General features: G+C 42.4%; 1 protein-coding gene across 12 annotated transcripts in view; it reads left to right on the plus strand.

Moving 5' to 3' along the window:
• ROBO2 (roundabout guidance receptor 2) overlaps positions 1–25,226 on the plus strand; it is a 770,916-nt gene that overhangs the window by 54,712 nt on the left and 690,978 nt on the right. For all 12 annotated transcript variants that reach the window (XM_086934061.1, XM_086934068.1, XM_086934067.1 and 9 more), the window contains exon 2: positions 13,960–14,286. In XM_086934061.1, coding sequence (XP_086790187.1) covers positions 13,960–14,286 — 327 coding nt within the window. The remainder of the gene's footprint in view (positions 1–13,959; positions 14,287–25,226) is intronic.

The raw sequence follows: 25,226 nt of genomic DNA on the forward strand, positions 1-25,226 counted from the left end.
CGAATCATTATCATTTAAATAGATATGAGATGGGGAACGTGGCGTACGTAGGAAAATACTGTATCCATAAAGTTGTTGAACTGGTAAATACCCCAGTTCTTTGTATTACAGATCACCAGGGGGCATTTAGTCTGTTCAGTTGCTTCATCAGTTCCACGCTACCCTGCCTCCTGCTCCGTGCTGTGTGATTTCATGCAGTGCAGTGGCAATGTGCCATTCCCCGGGCCTTGTGGGAATATCCTGAAACCATTCCTTTGTTTGACAATCAGGCTGAAAAATACATTGTTTCAAATCCTGCTAGTGAAGAACATTTAATAAACACAAATGGCATGTATGCACATGTGCACCCACACATGTGTGCACACACTCACACACTCCGCAAATGCAGTTTTTCTTTTTTAATATTTCTGAGGGAAAAACATAAGGGAAATGTAAATGCACTTTTGTTTGTTACGGAAACTCATATTTATATTTTGTCTACCACCATTTGAATCGATGAACATAGTTCTTACCTTATAAATTCTTTATTTCGGCCAAAGGCCATAAAAGATTTCATTATAAAACATGTCCATAAAATAATCTAAAATGTTTCAGCCAAATGTTACATAATTGCTGTAAAACAATTTCTAACTTTGAAAACAAGGCAGTATGCATATATGTTATAGACCGATTGCTTGACTCCAAGTGTGCACCTACTATTTCTGAAAAAGTGTTATAGATATTAGTCATAGTTTCTAGGCTACCTGTGATCTTCGGCCACCCTATAGATCTTCGGGTATTCCCTACTAGGGGTTGCACATCATGGGAATCAATATTTGCTTGGAAAACTTTCGATAGATGACCTATTACTTCCAAGCATAATGGTTGGTGATCGCTGTTGTCCCTCATTTCTATTTTGAAGCTCACTATTCTGCTCCCACTATGAATACTGTGCATTATATAGTCGATTCCCGACTGTGTACTGCCACGCTTGAAAGTATTTAGAGAGGCGGTTTCATCCCCATTATTGAGTACACTTCCATTGCATGAACATAGTTAATATTTGCCTTAGCTCTGCTTTTAACAATCTAGTAAGGGCAGTATAGTAGATTAAAAGCTAACAAGCGTGCCCTACCCATTTTATTTAATGCTTTGATAGGCAGACCTCCGATGTGAAAGTTTTCACGTTCAGTGATGAGAGATTGTGTTTCTTAGTATAGCGGGTGCCCCTTGTCGCTTTTGTTTTCTTGAAACATAGTATGATCCTAAACTACAAAGAAAATAACATAAAGGTGCATATGGGAGTATTTAGTGCAGCTGCAGCGATGATTAGGGATTTTCCGCATTCGCCATATAATCCACCATGTGCAGCATAATTTGCAGATGTTAACAAAAAAAAATACTTCTAGTTCAAACTGTTCAAAAGTTAGTAAAAACGCAGTAAAACATGTTGCTGTGCAGTGGAAGGCCCTTTGGAAAGGTTGACTGATCACTTTTCTGTAGTTTATTGCTATATTTGGGTGTGAAACAGGTACTAATGTGGTGCAACAAATGCCCAGATAGTGCTAACAATTGCAGAATTGACTGTGGGTGAGTGTTTGATTTGCTCAAACGCTCCACCCGTCATCCCCTTTTGTATCGCTTTGTTCCCCCTAAGTTGGCAGGGTATGCTCAGACGTGAGTCCCTTGCTCACTTTGCCACTGGATTCAAGCTAGCCTGGCTGATGACGGCTGAAATGCCAGTAACCGGTCCCAGGATGCTTGTTTCTGGTCCATGGAAGACATGGCTTTGGCAGTTCGGGCTGGACTGTTCCCATGTGGCCCAGGGTCAGACTGATTTGCATATGGCCATGTCTGAACTGGGGTGGCGGAGTGAGCTAAAGAATGGTGATGGATTAAACCCAGATCAGTTGACTGGGGGTGAGTGTTTGATTTGCTCAAACGCTCTGTCCATCATCCCCTTTTGTGTCGTTTTGTTCGTCCTAAGTTGGCAGGGTATGCTCAGACGTGTGAGTCCCTTGCTCACTTTACCACTAGATTCAAGCTAGCCTGGCTGATGATGGCTGAAATGCCAGAAACCGGTCCTAGGATGCTTGTTTCCGGTCCAGGGAAGACCTGGCTTTGGCAGTTCGGGCTGGACTGTTCCCATGAGGCACAGGGTCAGACTGATTTGCATATGGTCATGTCTGAACTGGGGTGGCGGAGTGAGCTAAAGAATGGTGATGGATTAAACCCAGATCAGTTGACTGGGGGTGAGTGTATGAATTGCTCAAACGCTCTGTCCATCATCCCCTTTTGTATATCAAGTGCAGAAATGGCACAGCAAATTGTGCTGCATAATATGTCTTTTCTTTTCACATAATTTTCTCAGCCCGCCGCATAATTTGTCCCTCCTCTGACGCATAATTTCATTGGCCCTGGCTATAGCACATGAGAAGTAATTCCAAAACAATGCAAAAAGAATTCTATTTTCATGATGTACCTGTTCAGTTATATTAATTGACAGTCCAGTTGAGACTATTTCAAAACAAATTGTAAGTGAAGATGTTTTGGTTTCAATATAAATGAATGTAAATGAGTGATTGCGACTCTGTTCAGTATTCAACATTGCAATCTTAGTCGTACTGTTATGGTGGGTTTTTTTTGGGGGGGGGGCGGGGGTTATTCATAAAGTTTTCTCCAAGCTTTTAGAAACATGGGTGTTATTTAGTTTCTATTTTGGGGTGGGGGCTATTCATAAAGTTTTCTCCAAGCTGTTAGAAACATGGGTGCTATTTAGACAGAAACAAGTACTTATAATACATGATTATTTATGTAGCAATACTACCGTCTTGTATAAACACAGTAAATAACATTTACTTTTATGTTCTCTATTTATAAACCTTGAAACGGTGTATGGCTGACTGATGTGGCCTTGACAGGATTCAAACATTTGACCTGCAGCTCACAATAGGTGTTTACAGCAACTTATTAACTGCGCTCAGTGGTTATTGCTACTTTTCTACACTTGGGATCTTGTTTTCCTGGGTTATTTACCACAGGCAACAGGATGGTGGTATTAGGAATCTACAACAAAGGTACCAGAGGGTCAAGAGAATAGCAAACAAATGTTTGGATAACGGTTGAGAGCTATTACCACTAGCCATATAACAAATCTTCTTTGTGAAACAAACAAGAGCCAGATCAGTGTCTAGTCTCTAACGCCCATCAGTCACCACTCGGAACCGCCCTTCATCATTTGGGGTTCTGAAGACCAACACATCACCTGGTCTGATTTCTATCAGGAAGGGGCCTAGTAGATAGTGCACGGTCCTTCCTGTAGGCAGGGTGAGGTCATTTGCTGTTGAAAGAATCTAATTATATCAGAGTGATGTTAATGATGGGGTAAATTGAAAAAGTGCAGTGCAAAGAACAATGTGGTACCAAGGGGTAAGGAAAGAGTGAGTAAAATTGGTTTAGGAAGCAAAAGATTAATTTTAATTGGATACAGCTTCCAGTGCCAATATTAAAAATAGCCAAGACAGCGAAAAATTTATAAACTGTCTAGTAGTGAGACGTGGTCAACATGTTTCAGCAAATATTGGCCAAGTAGCCTTGCTTTCTTCAGGACCTTACTATAACGACTAATGCTACTGCAAACGAAAACCAAAGTGTAAAGGAATAGTGATTTAAAATGAACAACGTAGATACTGGTATATAAGTCACCTGGACCTCCTAGGTGTACTGTTCCGTATCTTCTCACAAATTCAGTTGTTCACTGAAAGAAGTTAAAAGAATAGCATGAGTATATCACGCACAACTTATCTCCAAATGCCTTTGTTCATATCACCATGGGTAAATCCCATCATTAATGAAGCCTATAAAACAACTGAGGCCAAATGCGCTGTATATTACTAGTGCCTTCCATTATTCTTAGAACTTGAAAATTTTTCAAATTTCACAAGTTACATCTTACCTGATTTGTAAGATGTAGAGACCTCACGCCACCTTGCTGTGGCTCAGGACATAGGTGAAGCACCGCTCTGTTAAGGTGAATAAATTCAAACCATGAGTCATCCACCATAAACGTGTTCACACACAGCATGGATATTATTATTGCTAAGGGTCTCCCTTGCAGGTGTTGAAGGCTACCCTCTTCCATTTAGTATAGTGGTATAATGATAGTAAGCATAAATCTCATAGTGAAGATCTAGTGATCTTCCTTGCTCAAATGGGCTAGCATGGTAAGAGGAGCGATATCGTAGTAACTATATCAACTCTTCGAAGTATATCAATGTGCCCAAAGGTTTATAGCGTAACAGGGACAAGTGGAGTAATGTTGTCAGAGTTCCGCCTGTCCATCTCTTCAAGTGCAAAACGTGTGCCCAAGATAGCTACGCGCTACTGTTAGATCGATTAAATGTCACCAGGAACCCTACCTTTCCATCGGTACTCCAACGCGGCATCTGTGCCGTCTGGGGAGGTACCGCCGGTCTGTCAGGAAAGGGTTTACTGCACTTTTTCAATTGACCCAGTCATTAACATCACTCTGATATAATTAGATTCTTTCAACAGCAAATGACCTCACCCTGCCTACAGGAAGGACCGTGCACTATCTACTAGGCCCCTTCCTGATAGAAATCAGACCAGGTGATGTGTTGGTCTTCAGAACCCCAAATGATGAAGGGCGGTTCCGAGTGGTGACTGATGGGCGTTAGAGACTAGACACTGATCTGGCTCTTGTTTGTTTCACAAAGAAGATTTGTTATATGGCTAGTGGTAATAGCGCTCAACCGTTATCCAAACATTCCTTTGCTATTCTCTTGACCCTCTGGTACCTTTGTTGTAGCGAATGTTCGATAGGGCGTGTACTCAGAGCTGGTCATAAAATTAGCCCTAGGGTCCCCCGTAATTGTATGTGTTATAATGGTATTAGGGATCTCACATAAGCCATTTAAAATGGGATAGTTGTCAGGAAAATATCTTCCAAGTGCATGGCGTACATCAGACTTTTCAATGTGAGACTTTGGTGGAATAAATGAGTATTTAGTATTGTGGAAAGTGAGTGTTTTTTCTCCACTATCTTAGTTTGCCTGTGTGACTGTTTTTGGAAATTGCTGATTAACAATCAAGTAAAATGTTGTCGTGTAGTTCCCATAAAAAGTATACAGGATCTGCACGTTTAGACAACATACACTCTGGGATTGGTGTCATGCGAACTCTGATCACCCCCACCGGGTATGTTGGACTTCTTGTACCAACTAGCTCACAGTGCCACTAGAATCTCCCCTTACCAAGGAGAGAATAGTTCTTGGCAACCATCGAACATGACAGCCCTGATTCCTCAGGACCGTGGAAACAATATACTCCCTTTCGCTCAGTCAATAGGTTTCCCCAGGGGTCCTACCTTGCTGTATTAGTGTGTTGGCCTAAGGATGACTCTGGTATGAACTTTGTACATAGGTTTTATACAGGAGAAGGCAGTCTTGCTCTGCTTCCAAAACCCCTCATGCATAATGTATGAGATGTCAAACTAGGGAAAACCCGCGTTCTGAATGCAGTGTAATATCTTGGTAAAAGGTCAGTCCATGTAAACCGTGACAAGTGTAATGTACGGAGAGAATATAGGTGAAGGGTAACCAGTGCACCAAGGCCTATATTATAGTACCTATATGGAATATAACAATGTCTAGTTTTTCCTTTTCCTCTGGCTGTTGTCCTATTGGAGATCTGGCTAGGTGATGGGAACCGATGTCGCCATGGTATGCATGATCCTACACACTTGCAGACAAAAGTGGTGGTGCCATTGCCAGATCAACTACATCAACCCTATTTCCTCTGCCTCTTATATGTCTGCCCCTGCACATTTCAAGCACCACATGTGACTTTGAAGATTACGAACCTGACACAATGACCACCCCTTCATATTCTTCAAATGTGTTATTTTAGCTTAGAGAACCAGGAATCTTTTGTCTCTCTTCATCTAATATGTATTAACCCTTTCGATGCTGATGACGAGCTCAGCTCGTCATCACCCACGGGTGTCGTGTGCTGATGACGAGCTGAGCTCGTCATGGTGCCACTAAAATGGCAATTCCCAGCACAGGAGGGGGAAAACGCCTAGCAGCCAAGGTGTTAAATAAACTGTAGATTTCCAACTATCAGCACCATTTGTATTTTTTTTGTAAATGTCAATTGTTGTTTGGGTGGTACCTAAAAATAAATACAAAGAGATGCTAGTGTTTAACGTATCTGAGAGAGATTGAAAGGAGGGGGAAGGTCTGATATGTCTATAACCCAGTCAACTAAAGGAACAAAAGCCTTAACCTGCGCTTGGGTGTTCTCCTTCATCCTACCTCCCAAGCAATCCGGAGAGAGCCAGTGGTGTGGGCTGCAACCCTCCACAGAGAGGGGCTCTTGAAGTGTTAGGCAGAGAAGGAGAGGTCATTTGTAGTAGTAGGTGTAGGCGTGTTTACAACAATGATCTGAAAGCAGAGGAAAAAGACAGTTAAAAACTACATCCTGGATGGATCCTATAATATTTTATTCTTATCCCCACTTATTTTTTGTGTGTAAACCTTTATCAGTATGATCCTGCAATGTACATCCAGTTCCATCTTGTCATCATTTCTTCAGAGGTGGTTTACCTTTTCAATAGTCCAATAATACTACAGCTCTTGAAGCTCAGAGGAAGGACACTGAATTGGTCTGTCATCTGTAAGGGGGAACAAACAGAAGAGAGCATTTCACCATTTTCACTGACACTTTATTCAATATGGGTATTCTATATTGCAAACTATGTCAAAGATTTTATGATATTGATTGTAAAATGTGGTATATTTCTATGCTATATTCTGTGAAATCATTGTCCTTTGAATTTTTATCTATGGGGAATACTGAGGGATGTGGCACATTGAACCCTTTGAGCATAACAAAGTGGTGTTGCTCTTGGTGCAACTAGGTCTTGGCGAACCGGAGGAGGAAAGTAGAGTTGATGTCTAATGGAGTGGGAGTCGAGGGGACATTCTCTCTCTGCTGCACGTTGGTCAATGCCCGCTCTGTGATAAAACTTGGCATTGAAAACTGTCAATTGATAGTTGGTACTAAGCTGGACTACCTGTTCATAACAGACATGGGCAAGGGAAGATCCAGGGTCTGATTTGTTAGCAGCTATGGCTCCTGGCTACAATATGGTGAGATTAGATCGGATTCACGGAAGGGGGTGGCCTTGCCATTATCGTTGGAGATTGGTGGAGTTGCTTGTTTGAGCCAGTTAAAACCATGTCTCTGGAGGGATGTGAGGTATGTCTTGTTTTAAGAATTATGCGCAACCTCACATGTTATTGCGGGGTTACTGGTATACCGCCATCCTGGGCCAAGAATACAGTTCATTTAAAATTGGAATCAGGCGTTGCAACCCTTCATTTCCTGCGCTAAATTCACCATTTTGGGGGGTTTTCATGTTTATCTGTAAGAAAGTTGTAATGACACTAGTGCTCTTTTGGATTTGACGAATAGTTTTGTTTTTTTCCAGCGGGTGGCCTCTTCAACCCATACAGCTGGTCATACGCTGGATGGTATTTATACCACCTTTATGGACCTGTCAGTTAAAGATTGCCTGGCTCTCAGCTGGATGGATCACTATGTGGTCGGGTTTGTTGTGCAGGGCAAAAAGGAGGAAAAGACTGGACAGGATAGGTGTGCCACTTATAGAAGGTGGAATAAAATCTCCAGTGGGGAATTGAAGAAAGCTCTTGAGTATTCTCAAGCAAAAGGAGTTAATGTTCACAGACAGACAACAGAGGATATTAACAGATGGGTGCGGTCACTGATCGATGAGTTAGCCCTTATTATTACTAAAATAAAGGGAAGGAAGAAGTTCTCCGCCCTGTGGTTTTCAGAGAGTTTGAAAGACCTCCAAAGACAATGCCATAGACAAAAACAGAGGTGGAGATTGTTGTGTAGTTCAGAAGAAAAGGACAAACACAAAGAGGCAATTAAAAATATAAGAGTACTATTAAAGCTATTGTTATTCCCTTGAAAAAGAAACCGGGATCCAGGAAATTAGCACAGCTTTTTATAGATTCTGAGCGTATATGTTCCTCACAGAATCGCTTTAGGAGGAACCATAGCACTGAAACTGCTGTAATCGCAGCAGCACATTCAATTAACTGCCAAGTAGATAAAGAAGGTGCAGCTATTCTCGTTATGCTGGATTTATCCGTAGCCTTTGACACCATCTCTCCCATGCGATTGGTGCAATGACTGCATCAGGTTGGGCTGAGGGGTTCTGCCCTCAATCTTCTAGATTCCTTCATGGCAAAAAGGACCCAAATAGTGAGCTTCAGAGACTTCACATCGAAACCTTTCCGGCTTCCTTTTGGTGTTCCGCATAGGTCCTCCCTCAGTCACACTTTGTTCAACCTTTACGTTGCCCTTTTGGCTAAACTAATACGTAGCTTCGGCTTGCAGCTATTGTCCTATGTGGACAATACCCAAATCAGCGTCCCAATATCAGGTGATTGGGCAGGAGTAGCTGACACGTTTAGGTTGTGCATGGGGCAAGTCAGCACCTGGATGCTAGAGAACTGACTCAAGATGAATGTCAATAAAACGTGGGTTGTGGTCTTCGGGGCAGATAATTCTGTTTGGTCTGACCGCTGGTGGCTGGAAACTTGCGGCTTACTACCTGTTCCTACAATCTCTGCTAAAAACTTGGGTGTGATTTTCGATAATTGATCCCCAGGTTAATAGGACCATGAGTTCATGTTTTTGGAGCATGAAGAGCTAAGAGTATCGATGGTCGTTGCATTCATAACATCTCACCTTGTCTACTGTAATGCTTTGTATTTGAACGCCAACCAGTATTCCCTTAATTAACTTCAGGTTATCCAGAATGCGGCTGTGAGGCTGGTTTTGGGCTTTCTTAAACGTATATCGGTGAGGGAGGGGCTGAGGACTCCACGGGCTTCCAGTGAGGAAAAGGCTGATGTTCAAATCTCTGTGTCTGGTTTTTAAGGACCCTTAACCAGCAGGGTTCCTACTCCGCTTCCAATTAGTATCTTCCCAGCAGACAGTTGAGATCGGCTGGTCAGAGGAAAATCACTGTTCCTCATTATAGGAAGGCAAAATGGAGTGACTGTGCATTTTCAGTGGCAGTTGCTAGGTTATGGAACACTCTCCCTGTACACATCACTAGTGTTACCTTGTAGTCTGTATTCCACAAGACTGTGAAGACTTGGCTTTTCTCACCACTTAAATTGCCTGGGCTGCACCTCCTCGTATGCGCCTGCCGATTTAGCACTTCGATGCCTTGGTTTAATGCGCTTTATAAATTTCAAATACAATTAGAATTCCTTCAAAACTGTAGTGGCTTTAGCATTATGAAGTTGCTTATTTTTCCAGATCTCTAAAGTTGTGTAGCTGCTTAAATCAGATTTTTGTGTAGCAATCAGTGCGGTTGTCATGCACACAAATAGCCATTACCAAACACCTAGAGGGTGCTGGCCATATTGTCAATGCGGGTTCTTTAAAAGGTATCTGTTTTGCTAAGAAATCAGATTGCACATATAAATAGTAAATCATCTTTGGAGGAACACTTCATTGATGCAAAAATGTCTTAATCTGCTTGCAGGAGAGAGGACTAAAGGCCACCAGCAATGAGTAATTTTGTACATCTGTTGTCCTGTCGTAGAGAGTGTTGCCACTTCTTTAATATTTAGTAGCTCTTTTCATGCATGGATCATGCGTTCCAGAGGGCGATATGAAAGCTGGCGGTGTTCACAAATGCGAAGCATCCATGACTTGAGAAAAGAAGACCTTATCCTACTCAAATACTGACAACAGATTAGTGTTAGGAACAAAATTGACTTCAGAAGGAGCAAAGCTGGGAACAGACCTGGTGGGATACAACTTTCTGACCATTATGCTACTCATGCCTTACTCCGCTGCTAGAGCAAACACACTGAACAGTCTTACTGGTAAAGACACGTAGCTTCACTGAACCTTCTCACAAAATGATTTGTGTTCATGTCCCTCTAAATAATAATCACTCATAGTTTTCCTTTCTAGATGGATATCCACTGTCGTCCCAGCAGTAGGGGAGAACAACTTATGTCAAAAATCACAATAATTCATTGTACAGTCACACAATCTTTGTAAAATGTCCTACAAAACCTGATCACTAAATATGTTCCCAAATGAAACCATTTTGCTTAGGGTGAATGCTTCTTGCCAACCACATATTTTAAGAGATACACGTCTGGTGTAAAGCCACCCCACTCCAATTGACCACAAGTGAACCATCGTGCATTATGGAAAGCTCAAAAGTCATAACTGTTAAGTTAGGTCTCCCAAAGCTAAGGCACTTCACTACCACCACTGACTATGTATCTTGAAAGAACCTTGTACAAGCTCCTGGAATGTAATATTCATAGTTATAATATTGTTCCTTGAACCCAACATTAAGCCTTTACTTTCTTGTAGATATTGTCTCAAATGAACCATGATGGCTTTGATTGTCAATTGCCTTTTCCTTTTTTTGAGTTGAAGGAAAAACATCTGTTCAGTGTAGCCTATTAAACTGAAATTGATAGGATGGGTTAGTGTGTTTAAATATATTTGCAGCATCGGTTTAGGTCCATGTTAACCTCCTATATACACTTAGAAACCCTCTAGAAAAATACTACTGTTAAAAATGGGTTGAATTTATGTACCATGCCTAAAAGGTGTGTGTATCTGTCTTCATATATTGTGTATGCACACAAAAAACCCTCACACACACATTTTGTACGTTATGAAGGACATACATTTTATGACGTTTAATGTGAAGATGAAACACTTGAATATCAGTTGTTTAGGTAACTCCCCCACGCCACCCAAATAATCAAGTGCCAAGTCTGTTTAGTAATCTAATGGAAGGTGTTTAATATGCATAGACAAAACTTGCATAAATGTAGAATTATAATTGTTATTGTTAATAATATTACAGATATTAACCTCTCTATTAATAGCTATCTCATGCCATTTGTTCACTATTTATATAAATAATATACATGATACTGATATAAAATTTTATGGTGTTAATTAAAATACACAGAGCACACAACAGAAGTCGCTCAATTACTAGACTTTTTTTTTACCAGTATGATTTTAATTAGATATGTTTAAGGTGATTGATTCTTATCGGAAAACTAGAATTGACATTTATACATGCATCCCTGGAAGGAATGACAGCTTCCAATAGTTTATCATCCATAAACTCATAATTGCTCAGTTTATTTTAGAAGCCACAAACTGAACAATGCCAGTTCTGGGAGAAAACACATTTTCGGGGTCGGACTGGGACAGAATGACGGCCTGGGAACAAAATGAAATGTGTCTCCATAGTTTATCAGATAGCTAAAAAAGTGGCCGGATGTTGCAAGGGGCAGTTTTCAACTTGCAAATGCCTGCTGTTTAGGAATTTAACAAGGTATGGGAGATTGTATGCATTAGTGCTTGCTGCAGGCAAGGTTTGTGGGAGTATCAGGGAAGTCAACAGTAAAAACCGTCCCAACTGGCAATAAAACAGGCCAACAAACTGCCATAAAACCAGCCCACACACTGACCTGTCAGACCAGCCCCTCTGGCACTGCCAGATTTCCCTAGAGGCCAGTCCCACACTGCACATTTTTACATAAAATAACTTATGTCTTGCACACGTTGTATAGAGCTTTCTTCAACAAATATAAGATGATGAAAAACTGGACGGATTGGTAGAGACATCATTTGCAATGCATGAGTTATTTATTAAGGTTCTGGGTACAGTACATCACCTCCTCAATAAATAACCCATGACTTCCAGTTCTCGTCACTGCAAATGCTTCCTGCTCCTAAAGAATCATGTTCTGCTGCTAAAAGCATCTATGTGTTGCTGAAGGGCAATAAAATGTTGCCATTATTGTGTTATGTCTGGCAAAAATAAATTATTTGTAGATTGTCTTACTTCTAATGGGATGCATATAAATTCATATCAAATTTAAAAAAAACCTAAGTTATACATTAGGTCTACGTCATGTGTACCCTTCTCTTAACTATTAAGAACGCTTCCTCTCTCTACACACTGTAGGTGCCTTTGAGTTTTCTAACAACGAATTTAGAAGGGGACATTGTTACTGGCTGTTTACATTTCTCTTTGCAGCTTAGCCTCACTTGCAACACGTATAACATTACCACTCAGTGACGTACAGAACGTAAGCCGATATAGTGTCGGGGGGGAGGGACGCCATCACGAAAGCAGAATTACTTCTTTTTGAGGACCCCACTGTTTGTTCTTTACGAGGAAGCTCATAATTAACATTTTACCAAAATGCCATGAAAGAGGTAAAAGGTGGGGCTAAGATCTGGCCCTGGGGCAACGGTCTTCGGGAAAGAGAACATTTTAAAATATGGAGAGAAAGTAGAGAGAGGTGGGGGATCAAAAAATATCACAGTGAGAACAATGAGGAATAAGAAGAAAGGTACAAAAGAGAAGAAAAATAGTTCTTAGGGGCGGAACAATCCCTTAGCACTAACGCTCCCCTCCTGAGAAGTAGCAGTGGCGGACTTCCCTGCTTGGACTTCCTTGCTTCGTTTACGGTGTGCCTTTGAGATATGGTCAACGTGTAGGGTATTTTAATTTTCTTGCTACTCCCTTGCTACCACCCCTAACTCATGGCCCCTACAATAGGTTTTCTGCCGGCCTTCACCCACAAGCATGTCCCCTTGCTCTGCCCTCACATAAGGCTGCCTTTAGCTTTATCACCTGTAACCTCATGCTACTTAAATAGGTTTTCTGTCTGCCTTCACCCACAGGCACTTCTTTTTTTGCAGTTCCACATAAAGCCTTCTTTGTACTCGTGAAACCCAGCTCATAATGCACCATTATCACCCATGGGTGATGCAGCCAGGATCTGTTCCCATGTATATTGCTGGCTTTACTACCCACAGTAGAGATGATATCCAAACACTACAACTCAAGAGGCAATTATTCAGGCTTGTCACTAGACAGATCACCTCCAAGAGCTCACATGGAGAATTGAGAGGGGAACGCTGCTAGATTCTGCAGCAAGTTGGGCCAGCAACACCCCGGTCCCCTCTGCTAATTTCTGCCCCTAATAGAAAAGGTTCTTTATGACATATTTTCTGATTGATTTATTGTGGTTCATTTAATTGTGGGAATCTAATGACAAAAATACCTAATTGCTTAAAACGTTATGAGCTCCCTGTGGAACAGTATCTAACAGCATGCCATCGAGCAAAATCGGATGCATTTAAAAGCATGAGACTATATTGATAAACCATGGTAGTGCACTTGATGAATTTGTCAGCCTGGTTCTTCCCTTGGTTCACGCAGCCACTGCATACTCTCATACTTTATAGGTTGACTCCATTGGCAATCATGCCAAGAAGCTTCCTCAGCAGTGAGGTACAAGAGCTTTACGCCATGAGATGTCGATTTCATAACCGTACCTGGTGGTCTTTTGATGACTCAATATTACATGTGCATTTCAAGAGGTAGTAGGAGTGTCAGTTTCTTGGCACAGAATCTGAACAGCACAGCAATCAGCAATTCTGAGGTCAAAGGTTTCGCTCATCTATTTACCCGACTGTTGCTATTGTCTATGTAATTTATTTATGAGAGTGATTTTCTCTAACAAAGCAGCAATTTAAAGATAAGCATTCCACATGTATTTACCTTGGGTATAATTTCTACAAATCATTATTGTGGAGGGGCAGTGAGTTGAATCTATATGTCCAAAGAAAGGAGAGGACTGGATTCCTTCCAACAGTGAATTACAGAAGAATGTCATACTGATTAGAGTAAATGTAGAAGTTACAATGTACTGTTTTTTTGAGGCAAGAAAACAAGTAGCTGCTTTTGTTCAAAGAAACACTCCAACATTCATGTGACTGATATTTGGGATGTACAAAAGTCAGCTATGTTATATACTGATTCTCTTTCTCTATTTCTTTATGTAGGATCTCGTCTACGGCAAGAAGACTTTCCTCCTCGCATTGTTGAACATCCATCAGATGTGATTGTTTCCAAAGGTGAGCCAACTACCCTCAACTGCAAAGCAGAAGGTAGGCCAACGCCCACCATTGAATGGTATAAAGATGCTGAGAGAGTGGAGACCGACAAAGATGACCCTCGTTCGCACCGGATGCTGTTGCCCAGCGGATCCCTGTTTTTCTTGCGCATTGTGCATGGACGCAGAAGCAAACCTGACGAAGGAAGTTACGTTTGCGTAGCCAGGAACTATCTCGGTGAAGCTGTGAGCCGCAATGCATCTCTGGAAGTAGCATGTAAGTCATTTTATTTATAATAAGGGAAGTCTTAATAGCATGTCTTGCACTGATAAGTTAGTAGCTTTAGATTTATGATGCTTGCGTCTTAAATTAGTTTTAACTTTACTAAATACATGGGTCCATAATTTTTCACACTAATGTTTAGTACGCCAATGTTTAGTCGCATAATTAAGACGGCACTAAAAACATGATTTATAGCATATCATGCCGCTATTTGCATCTTAAATAAATGTTTGCAGACGCCAATTAAATGCAGATAGGATACATTTGCACCTGTTGTGAAGATGAAAGATTTGAAGACAAAAAAGTGCAAGGCAGTAGAGGTCAATATTTGATCTATTTCTTTCATTAGCCATGCATTACTAGTTTGTTTGGTTTCATGCAATAGCTGACTTCATCAGATGAATCGAGAATGCCTTAAGTGGTCTCATTTATTGTAAATCTTGATTCCAGAATCAAACATTCTGGACAGATAGATAACCATTCATATGTTTGCTATCGAGCATAGTGGGCTTTGTAAATTTCTTCCGTCTTAATTTCCCTTTGACAGAGGAACACCTTTTTTCACCCCTAGAATGCCATAAATTTGGTTTAGAAGTGTATTTTTTTATTACCGAACTATTTAGCAATATTCTAAAATATCTGCTTTGACATATCTAATAAAAGATGATAGGGATTCTGTTGAATAATCATGTGAGCTAGCTACAATTGTACTTGATAATCTAAAGACATTATTGGTAAACAGAGGACTGGAATGTTCAAATTGTATAAGGGTTGGTGCAGCATTCCAAAACAATAAAATGCCATTGAACAAATTACGTCCGAATACATCCAGAATCTCAACCTTACACGATTAAACAAAGGGTTGTTCTGGAATTCAAGTGGAGAAGTGTGGCTTAATGGTTAGAGCGGCAGACCCTGATGCAGAGGTCTAGCCCGGGACCAGGGTTCAATTCCTGCCTCGGCGGGTCTTGGGCTCAATTTCCTCGGACCTGATAATTCTTGCCTCGGTGCCTATTCTAATCATGGGTCCCACTCTGCTACTCTGGGCAATAGCTTGCTTAATCTCCACAATGGCCCCAACAATGCTAGGATGCCTGGCTTCACCTTGGGGGTGCCCAGGAGTGGGCACTTCACAGGGAAAAGCCAGGAAGGGTTCCACAGCGGTATGCGTACAAGCGCCGAGATGCCTCATGGGTGATTCGTGTGCTATACAAGTATACACATTTACATTTATAATGATGAAGGTGCAAGTGGTGGTGGTGCAAGTTTAGGAAATAAAATTCCCATATGATCATGTGCCCCTGTAGAGCTACATTGACATACATCTTCAAGACATAGTATTTGGATATGCAGGAAAAGTTCCAGCAGAGCTGTTATTGGAGACAGAAATGCATTCTAGTGCATGGATACACTGGAAATTTCAGAGGCTTGAACAGAAGAAATGCAGTGTCCATCAGTTGTGAATGGCCCTGTAACTGCCATAATGCAATTCAATTCTCTCTGACAATCCAGACACAGCAATTTTAACACTGACACTAATTCTTTCTCAGAAGCCGAGATCTCCAGTTTACGCCAGAGGATGATGTAACCCAGCTTCTCCAAAGCTGCGCAGTTTCCCACGAAGTAGCAGAATAATTGCTGACAGTCACTGTTTCTGTGCATCTAGCCAAAACTGTTCAGTGTATTACGGTAATCGGTAACAGACCCTAATCCAGACTCAATAAGAATTGGATACCGACCATCTACACCAATTTCAAAACGTTAGGGGTGCAAAATGATTACCATATGGATTCCAAAAAATGAAATTATGATACAAGACTCATGGTGTGATATATGCACTCCCCCAATCCTCACTTCTTTCATGGAGTTGGCCTGTGCTTGGGAAATGGTATTTGTTTAGACGATAGCCTTTAAGTTTGGAATGATATTCCAGTCCAAGGATTGTTTCTTTTTTCTTTTCTTTTTTAATTGAGCTGAAATATCTTTTGGGCTGGATGCTGTAAGAGAGGTTCAATCCCTGTTTGATCCTTTCAGCATTTCTCAAAGTAGTAGATTCCACAGACCTGGTATTAGCCACATACTCGCTAAGGAAACCTGGTTTCTCTCAGTCTCCCTTACAAGTCTGAATTTCTAAATAGTTTCCTTATACATGCTCCTCAAATCTCTTCTAGCGAATATTTAGCAACACTGTTTTTTACTTGCTATGTCCCTTTTTACACCACCATTAAAAAACATTTGGTGTCGCTTTATGCAGCAGTCTTTTTTGTGTTTCTGGAATTTACTGACCCATTTATAATAACACTTCACAACATTTTATTCATCTGAGATATTGACCACATTGATACCCCCCCATAAAAGTTGGGCTGTTCCCAGCCTCATAACTTCCCATAGCTATTGTCATTGGCATTTTATCCCTTACAGTTGACGTGACTGTACAAAACGGTTCCCAGCTTCTCGCAACACCATAATAAAATTCCCCTAAACTCATATGTGCACAGTGAACAAGTTTTAGAGGCAGCTGGAACACTCCAGGTTATCATATTTCGAGAGTACCCTATTTAACTATTTCCCACCCCTCTTTGTTATCCTTCATCAATGCCTAGTGACACGCTAAGCTTCTATTGAAGATGTTTATTATCAACCGGAGCTCCAATATTATACCATGTATCTTACGAACAATAGAGGTTTTTTTTTTATAGCTCTTCATATATTACTTCCCACATTGCTAGGCACATTAAATAACATAAGTTTTAATACACAATTTACTGATTTCAGAAGGAAATAAGGCTGAGCCTGCCTTGCTGGGATTCTAATTTGTGACCTTCAGAATGTATTCACCTCACTGAGCCACCTTGATAGCTATAACCAGTTTAAAAGACTCCATTGAAATATAAACTAGTCTGTAGGCCATTTTGCACTCCCAGAAAAGCTTGACCCCATTTGAGTCACTTGTTTTTCCAAAAAAGCCACCTGATGGGATAACCGATGCTAGTCATCCAAAAAACCTGGTTATCACATTACACTGTGAGCGTGTCACTCTTTTTATACAGAGTTTAAAGGTCAAACTATTTGTAAAGTCGTGAAATGCTCAATGAATAAATTAGATGTAGTATACTGAGATGGCGGAACCAATGAAACTGAAGACGTTTTATGAACATCTGGCCACGGGAACGTGGTCATTTGGAGAATTCACACATGGAGTCCAGACAGCAGCTAAAATTACTTAAATAAATATTTATCTTGCGGGCTGTAGGAAGCCGAGCCAAAATTTAGTGCCTGACATTAAACTACAGTTGTGCTATGGCCGCACTCGAGTTAAAGTGTCACACACCACAGCTGGTGAGTGGTCACGCATGATCTAAAGGCCTCAGCGCAGATAGTTACAAAGCAAATAAAAGAGGGCTTAGGGGTTGTGTATTTTAAGGAAAGACCCTTGAATGGGGTATGTGAGAGTAGGAACACGGCCAGAACGTGTGGCGCTCAATCGAGCACCTGACACCAGATTGTATTACTGTTTTTGTAGCTTTGAAATTTAGCTGACCGAATTCTTTCAGTAAGCTCCAAGGGGATTAAAGGGAAACCCTCGTAGTGACAGAATTAGGTTCTGCTTTGTGTCTGGCTATCGTGAAGCCCGGTTCTGTTTATCTTTGACTAGAAGCATCCAGTTTGTTACAGGAGACCTCTTAGTGACACACACTCTTCGCCTCCTTACAGAACAAAAACATTCATTCGTCATAAGAGCAACCCATTAGAATCACATTTCTATCTATAGGTTTGGCAGGACACCAAAGTTCACACAGTAACATGTGCACAACAAAGCCAAATGACGGGAGAACACGATGCCATATTGTTTGCCTAGTGTGTTGGAGACTAATATTTAGCATCTCTTCAATAGACACTGTAAGAAAAGCCTTTTCAATTTCCAAAACAATGTTTCCATTTTTTTCCATGGAGTTATGTTTAGGTGTCTGGAGCGCAGTGACTTTCGGGTGATTAGGTACTGGCCAAGACTCACTGGGACATATGCAGTGACACTACTACACATCACAGTGACCAACATGGCTTCGTCTTATCCATGCAAGAAGGCCTTTCCTTTTCACAAGTTTGACCTATGTTTCAGATCTCACTGGCGTGATTTGGAATGGACCCTCAGTCTGGCTATTGTTTTGCTCCCAAAGTAGATTCCTGGTAACAGATTATGCGAAGGTATAAAGAAGCCAATGCCTGTTAATGTTGGCCTTCCATTAATTTCTTAAGAATTATTTTCTAACTTTGTTAGATTGGATTTGCTTAATTAGCAAGCCACCTGCCTGCAGCTGATGCTGAACATACAGGCTCCCTGGGCCAGTCACAAGGTAAGGACAAACCCTTTCTTTGGAAACAAATTACTTACAAATGAGCCGCAGTATTCTCTGGCCTTGTAGGACTTGTCGCACAATTGAGAAATACGGGTTGGGGAGGAGCAGGTTGCAAGCACAGCTCTTATAGCTGCTCTGTGGTGAACCCTCAGTGTTTTTGTATATACACGCTGCACTTATCTGCATCAAGTGTATTAGTGTTCGGTAAAGGGGTCTGTTGATGTCAGGACGATCCCCGTCCTTTACCCAAATCTACCTTGGGAACAGCATTATTGTGATAACATTAAATGTCCCGTGTATATTGAAGGAAATGTCTATTATTAGGCTAGGGGCATAAATAAATATTGTACTCTACTGCTCAGGACTTACATATGCAGGAGAGTACAGAGGGCTTCACTAGTTGGATCTCGCAGGCGGTTGAGCATCTATCCCCCCCCCCCTCGTTGGATAGGCAACCTAGAGATTACCCTTCTAAACCATGGTGTTCTAAAGAATTTACAGTGTAGAAACATCACTGTCAAAAATTATAACGATGCTGGGGTCTGTCATATTGTCCTCTAGCCAAACCAACACTAAGGAAAGCACAGAAAGTATATTATGCATCTATACTCCAAGCCAAGAGCCTGTACTATGCTGAGCGTATAGCTCTCTCTGAAAATAATGCCAAAGAAATTTTTTCTATTGTGCAGAGCTTCCTAGCCACCAGCGCTGAGACCATTACTCTACCTGCCTCTGTCGCCTGGTGTGAGAAACTGTCCAGTTTCTTCATTGATAAGATTCAGGCGATCCAGGTGAATCTCGAGATCAGCGCTATTGCTCCTCTAGAGAATTCTTCCCTTGAAATTTCTTCATCTGGCCGTTCCAATTTACCCTCCTTGACGGCATTTTCACGCATTGCTCTGCAAGACTCTTTGACTATCCTCAAATCATTGAAGTCCAGCTCTCCGTCGGCTCCCTAGTTTGGCCATGTGGTTAGCCTCAGTTGCTGAGGTTGTTAATCGAGAGGTCAACACTTTGATTAATATGTCTCTTCAGACCGCCATAGTTCCCCTAGATTGGAATCAGGCCAAACTCCTGCCTCTATTGAAAAGGCCTTCTTTGGACCCCTCCCTTCCAGCTAGCTACTGCCCTATCTCTCTTCTCCCGGCTGTGGCGAAATTTTGTGAGAAAGCTGTTAACAAACAGCTTACCAACTTTGTTGGAGTGTCTGGCTTGCTCCACCCAGCTGAAACATGGTTCAGACCTACCTATAGCACAGAGACGGCCCTCGTTGAAATCTCGGAAGCAATCAGAGAGCGTTTGGATGCTGGTGGCAGAGCAGCTCTGGTTTTATTAGATCTCTCTGCTGCCTTTGATACCGTGCCTCACTCTCGGCTTTTGGCCCGTCTATCGGATATTGGTATCTCAGGAGAAGCCTGTAACTGACTCAAATCATTTCTGGAAGATAGGTTACAGCAAGTTTGGCTGCCCCCGTCCTCATCGGCTCCCCAAAGTGTGACCACGGGAGTACCTCGGGCTCTACTTTGAGCCCTCTCCTCTTCAACATATATGCCACCCAACTGATTTACTTGGCGGAGGAGCTGGGGGCTAAGATCATCACTTATGCGGATGATACCCAGCTCATCTTTACATGGGGTAAAAATGACTCATCCCCTGCTCATGCTAGAGCCTGCCTTTTCCTCCTCAGTTTAGGAAATCGCTATTGCCGGAGGAATTCCTCTGGCCATCTCCGCGGGTCAGCCGGTCAAAAAACCTTGGGATCTGTTTCCACGAAGATCTCTGGTTCTCTATTCAGATCAAGAAGTTAGCACGGCAGTACTTCGGCACCCTCAAATCACTGAGGAAGTTTCTTCCCCTCTTACCTAGAGCAGCCAAGGAAATGGTTACCCACTTCTTGATCCTTTCACATATTGATTACATGAATGCTTTGTACATTGGCCTTACAGGATACCAGTTGAAGAGACTGCAGGTAGTTCAAAACGCTGCAGCAAGATCTCTATTCAACATCCCTGGGAGATCCAGCATAAAGCAACATCTACACAACCTTCACTGGCTCCCCGTGGTTGAAAGAGTTCAATATAAAGCCCTTTCCCTGGTGCATGCAGCCCTGTACCGTTCGGGTCCGCTTTATCTCAGGAAACGTTTTGAGTTTTATGTACCCCGGAGACAGATGCGCTCAGTTACGCAGTTTCTGGCAATTATCTCACATTTCCGCCTTACCAGAATGGGTGGCAGTTCTTTGGTCTACAAGGCAGCGAATGCCTGGAATTCCCTTCCTCTAGACCTTTGCGCTACTCAAGATCCTAAACTTTTTAGGAAACGTTTAAAAACTCTGCTTTTTATTTAACTCTCTTTGCTGACTCCTAGTTCCCCTCCTTTTGTTTGTCGCGCCGAGACACTCTTGAGTAGCCGCGCGCAATATAAATGCCAATAACATAAGAGGAGGCTACAAATACGTAGCGTATTAGACTTGCACATTACTTTGTGGCAGACCTTGGTTATGTTGTTACTGCTGTAACTGAGTGAGATCTGTACACATCATATCCACCAGTGGATGAAGGATGCTGCCAGAAACCTTCCTTTGTGCAACCAGTCCTATTATCTAGTCAGAAAAGTATATGTTGCCCATGCGCTGGACCCTTTCGCACTAAATGTTGTCAACTGGATGAACTTTCATTCCATTTCATGGAGCCGCCCAGCTGCTGATCCATTTTTGCCTGGACATATACATTTTCCATGTAATACTTTTCCACATATTCTTTGAAGACAAAGGCATTATCAGTTTAACCTTTTCCATCTGTTTGACTCAGTGGGGTCAGGTTGAAGTTGAAATGGCTATCAAAATAGACCATTTTTCCGATCACTCTTAATTCAAACGAAATATACTTTTAGGACATTTCTGACAGTTTGTAAAAAAAAGTCACATGACCCCTAAGGTTAACTGTCAAGGTTACCTCTGTAGAAAGGCCTAGAGTGTAGCCCTCACTCACCCCTTCACTAGCAGCATTTCTGTTGCTCTCCCTTTTCTCTACTCTATCTCGTCCCTCTCTCGCTTTATGCATATATACATATATATTTATATATAGATATATCTATCGATCTATATATCCATATCTATCTATCTATCATATATATATATATATATATATATATATATATATATATATATATATATACAATATATTTTAATATGCGCTCTTGTTGGTGTAAATAACATATTATGTCAGACAACTGTGCCAACAAACACCGATTCACACATGTATTATTGCGCTGTAAAGTTATTACAACAGTAGTGTATATATGGCTTGAGAATAACCGGCCTCGTGTTCCATTGTACAATCACTTTACAGAAGACATCAAATCGGGTGGTGCTTACAAGGCCTGGCTATTGTGTTTTTAGGTCTCGCCTGTCGATGCGCATGCGCATCGAGCTTGCGAGTCTATGGTGGCTTATCCACTCTTTATCCCCAACTTGCAAGGAATCGTGGCGATTCCTTGCAGTGCACGAGAAATTTAAGCTCAATGCGCATGCGCATTGAGCTTAAATGCGCGTGCACATGCCCCCAGCCGCCTGCCTTGCCTACTCTCTCACACAGCCTCCCCCAGCTCCACCCCCTCACTTCTTGATTGCACGGCCGCTAGGCCGTGCCTCCTCTACTCTCCTCCTCCTACTCTCCTCCCCGTCTGTTCCCGCACTCCTCCCACACCCCCGCTCCGCCCCCTCCCCTGCCTGCCATGTCACGTTCAAAACTTTTACTCCATGCATAATCACGGAATGCGGAGCTTCTAAAAATAGTTGCTTTCATTTTCTTCCTTCCCTTTATGCACTCCTATTCTCAATTATTTCTACATTCCTTACTTCTACGAACTCCTGTCTTTGTGCCCTTACATTGAATTTGCTCTTTCAAGTACGTTTTCATTTTTTCTCTCACCTTCATGCATAATTCCCAAATACTGAAATTCTGCTTGCTAGCAGTCCAGTCCCGCCACACGTCAAGTACCACCGAGTCGGATAACAGTAAACATCTGTTATCTGTCAACAGCAGCACGCGAGATCTTGTGGGGTAAAGTGGCGCTCTGTAAATGCATGTTATATAAGAGAGAGAGAGACATTTTCAACAGAGCAAGAAGGTTTCAAACATCCAGGCAAATCACCTCACATTTCTGGCAGTTTTATTCACATTCCAGTCTATTGCCGAGATTGTGAGCTGAATCGCGACCCAGGAGAGGACTCGAAACCACTTCCACATGGCATTTTTTCCACGTACGGCCAAAGAATGGAATGTTATTATTATTATTTTTTTTGGGTGCATTCACATTGTCAAACTTCTCCCGGGCTGCTGATTTAAAGCTCGGTAAGCCCCCACAGAGCTGCTTTTTAATTGCTTCCGAGGGATGCAGGTCAGATCTCCAGTTAGCCGCAGCGCCTTGTACTTACTATCGACAGTGGTTGTAATTTAAACAGTCTATAAGCAGTCCTCTGAAGTCATTAGATGTAGCTCACTCACCCTCACCCTCTCACCCTCACCCTCTCACCCTCACTCACCCTCACCCTCACTCACCCTCACCCTCACTCACCCTCAACCCCTCACCCTCACTCACCCTCACCCTCACTCACCCTCACCCTCAATCACCCTCACCCACACTCACCCACACTCACCCACACTCACCCACACTCACCCTCACTCACCCTCACTCACCTTCACCCACCCTCACTCACCTTCACCCACCCTCACTCACCTTCACCCACCCTCACTCACCCTCACCCTCACTCACCCTCAACCCCTCACCCTCACTCACCCTCAACCCCTCACCCTCAACCCCTCACCCTCACCCTCACTCACCCCCACTCACCCTCAACCCCTCACCCTCAACCCCTCACCCTCACTCACCCTCAACCCCTCACCCTCACTCACCCTCAACCCCTCACCCTCAATCCCTGACCCTCACTCACCCTCACCCTCACTCACCCACACTCACCCACACTCACCCACACTCACCCACACTCACCCACACTCACCCACACTCACCCTCACTCACCCTCACTCACACTCACACTCACCCACCCTCACTCACCCTCACCCACCTTCACCCTCACTCACCCTCACCCTCACTCACCCTCACTCATCCTCACCCTCACTCACCCTCACTCACCCTCAACCCCTCACTCACCCTCAACCCCTCACCCACCCTCAACCCCTCACCCTCACTCACCCTCAACCCCTCACTCACCCTCACTCTCACTCACCCTCACTCACCCTCAACCCCTCAGCCTCACCCTCACTCAGCCTCAACCCCTCACCCTCACTCACCCTCACTCACCCTCACTCACCCTCAACGCCTCACCCTCAATACCTCACCCTCAACGCCTCACCCTCACTCACCCTCAACACCTCACCCTCACTCACCCTCACCCTCACTCACCCTCAACACCTCACCCTCACTCACCCTCAACCCCTCACCCCCTCACCCTCACCCTCACTCACCCTCAACCCCTCACCCTCTCACCCCCTCACCCTCACTCACCCTCACTCACTCACTCACCCTCACTCACTCACCCTCACTCACTCACTCACCCTCACTCACTCACCCTCACTCACTCACTCACCCTCACTCACTCACCCTCACTCACTCACCCTCACTCACTCACCCTCACTCACTCACCCTCACTCACTCACCCTCACTCACTCACCCTCACTCACCCTCACTCACTCACCCTCACTCACCCTCACCCTCACTCACCCTCACCCTCACCCTCACTCACCCTCACTCAGCGCAACCACAGCATCTTCACTAAATATATTTAATAAACTTTAAGCTATTGGCAATATAAAATAAAATCCATTTTATTTACGTATTAATTATTAATTGTTTTTTAAAGCCATTGATTTTTTTAATATCAATACATATAAGTCACATATAAGTCCCGTTAATACAAAACATGTTGCTTTACAAATGCTAGAGGTGTCACATTTACAAAAATTATAACTATTGGCTTTGTAAAGAAGAAAGCTATTAATTTAGCTATTTAGAAAAAACAACACATAAATAAAAAACAAAAAAATAAATAACACCTATAGCTCAAACTTTCCTACTGTGAGACCTATTGCATTTCCAATGCAATAGGTCTCGGAGAATTTGAGTTAGAGCTTTTAGAAATGTTTATGGCTTTTTTTTTAATTCTTTAGCATTGGCTACAGGAAACAAAAATGCTAAAGATTTACAAAAAAACCCCTAAACAATTCTAAAAGCACTAACTCTAATGCTGCGAGACCTATTGCATTTCTAATTCTTGTTACACTTCTTTTCTAATTGGCATTTTAACACCTATATAGGCTTCAAAAATGTTATCAGATCGTTGGGTTAGTAGGCACAGGGCTCAATAGGAAAAACGGCATAAATGTTTTTAACATACTCTTTCATGGAGTTACAGCAGTGCAGTATTTCAACATTGCAGTATTTCCTTTCTGTATTTGCTTCAATGCTGCTATTGTACCCATACAAAAGTCACATCCTCCTGTTTTTATTCCTCTAGCAAATCTGATTAATAATCTCGTTGAACAGGTTGGAACGCTG

The sequence above is a fragment of the Lissotriton vulgaris genome, chromosome 8 (genome assembly GCF_964263255.1).
Source record: "Lissotriton vulgaris chromosome 8, aLisVul1.2, whole genome shotgun sequence".
NCBI classification, from domain to species: Eukaryota; Metazoa; Chordata; class Amphibia; order Caudata; family Salamandridae; genus Lissotriton; species Lissotriton vulgaris.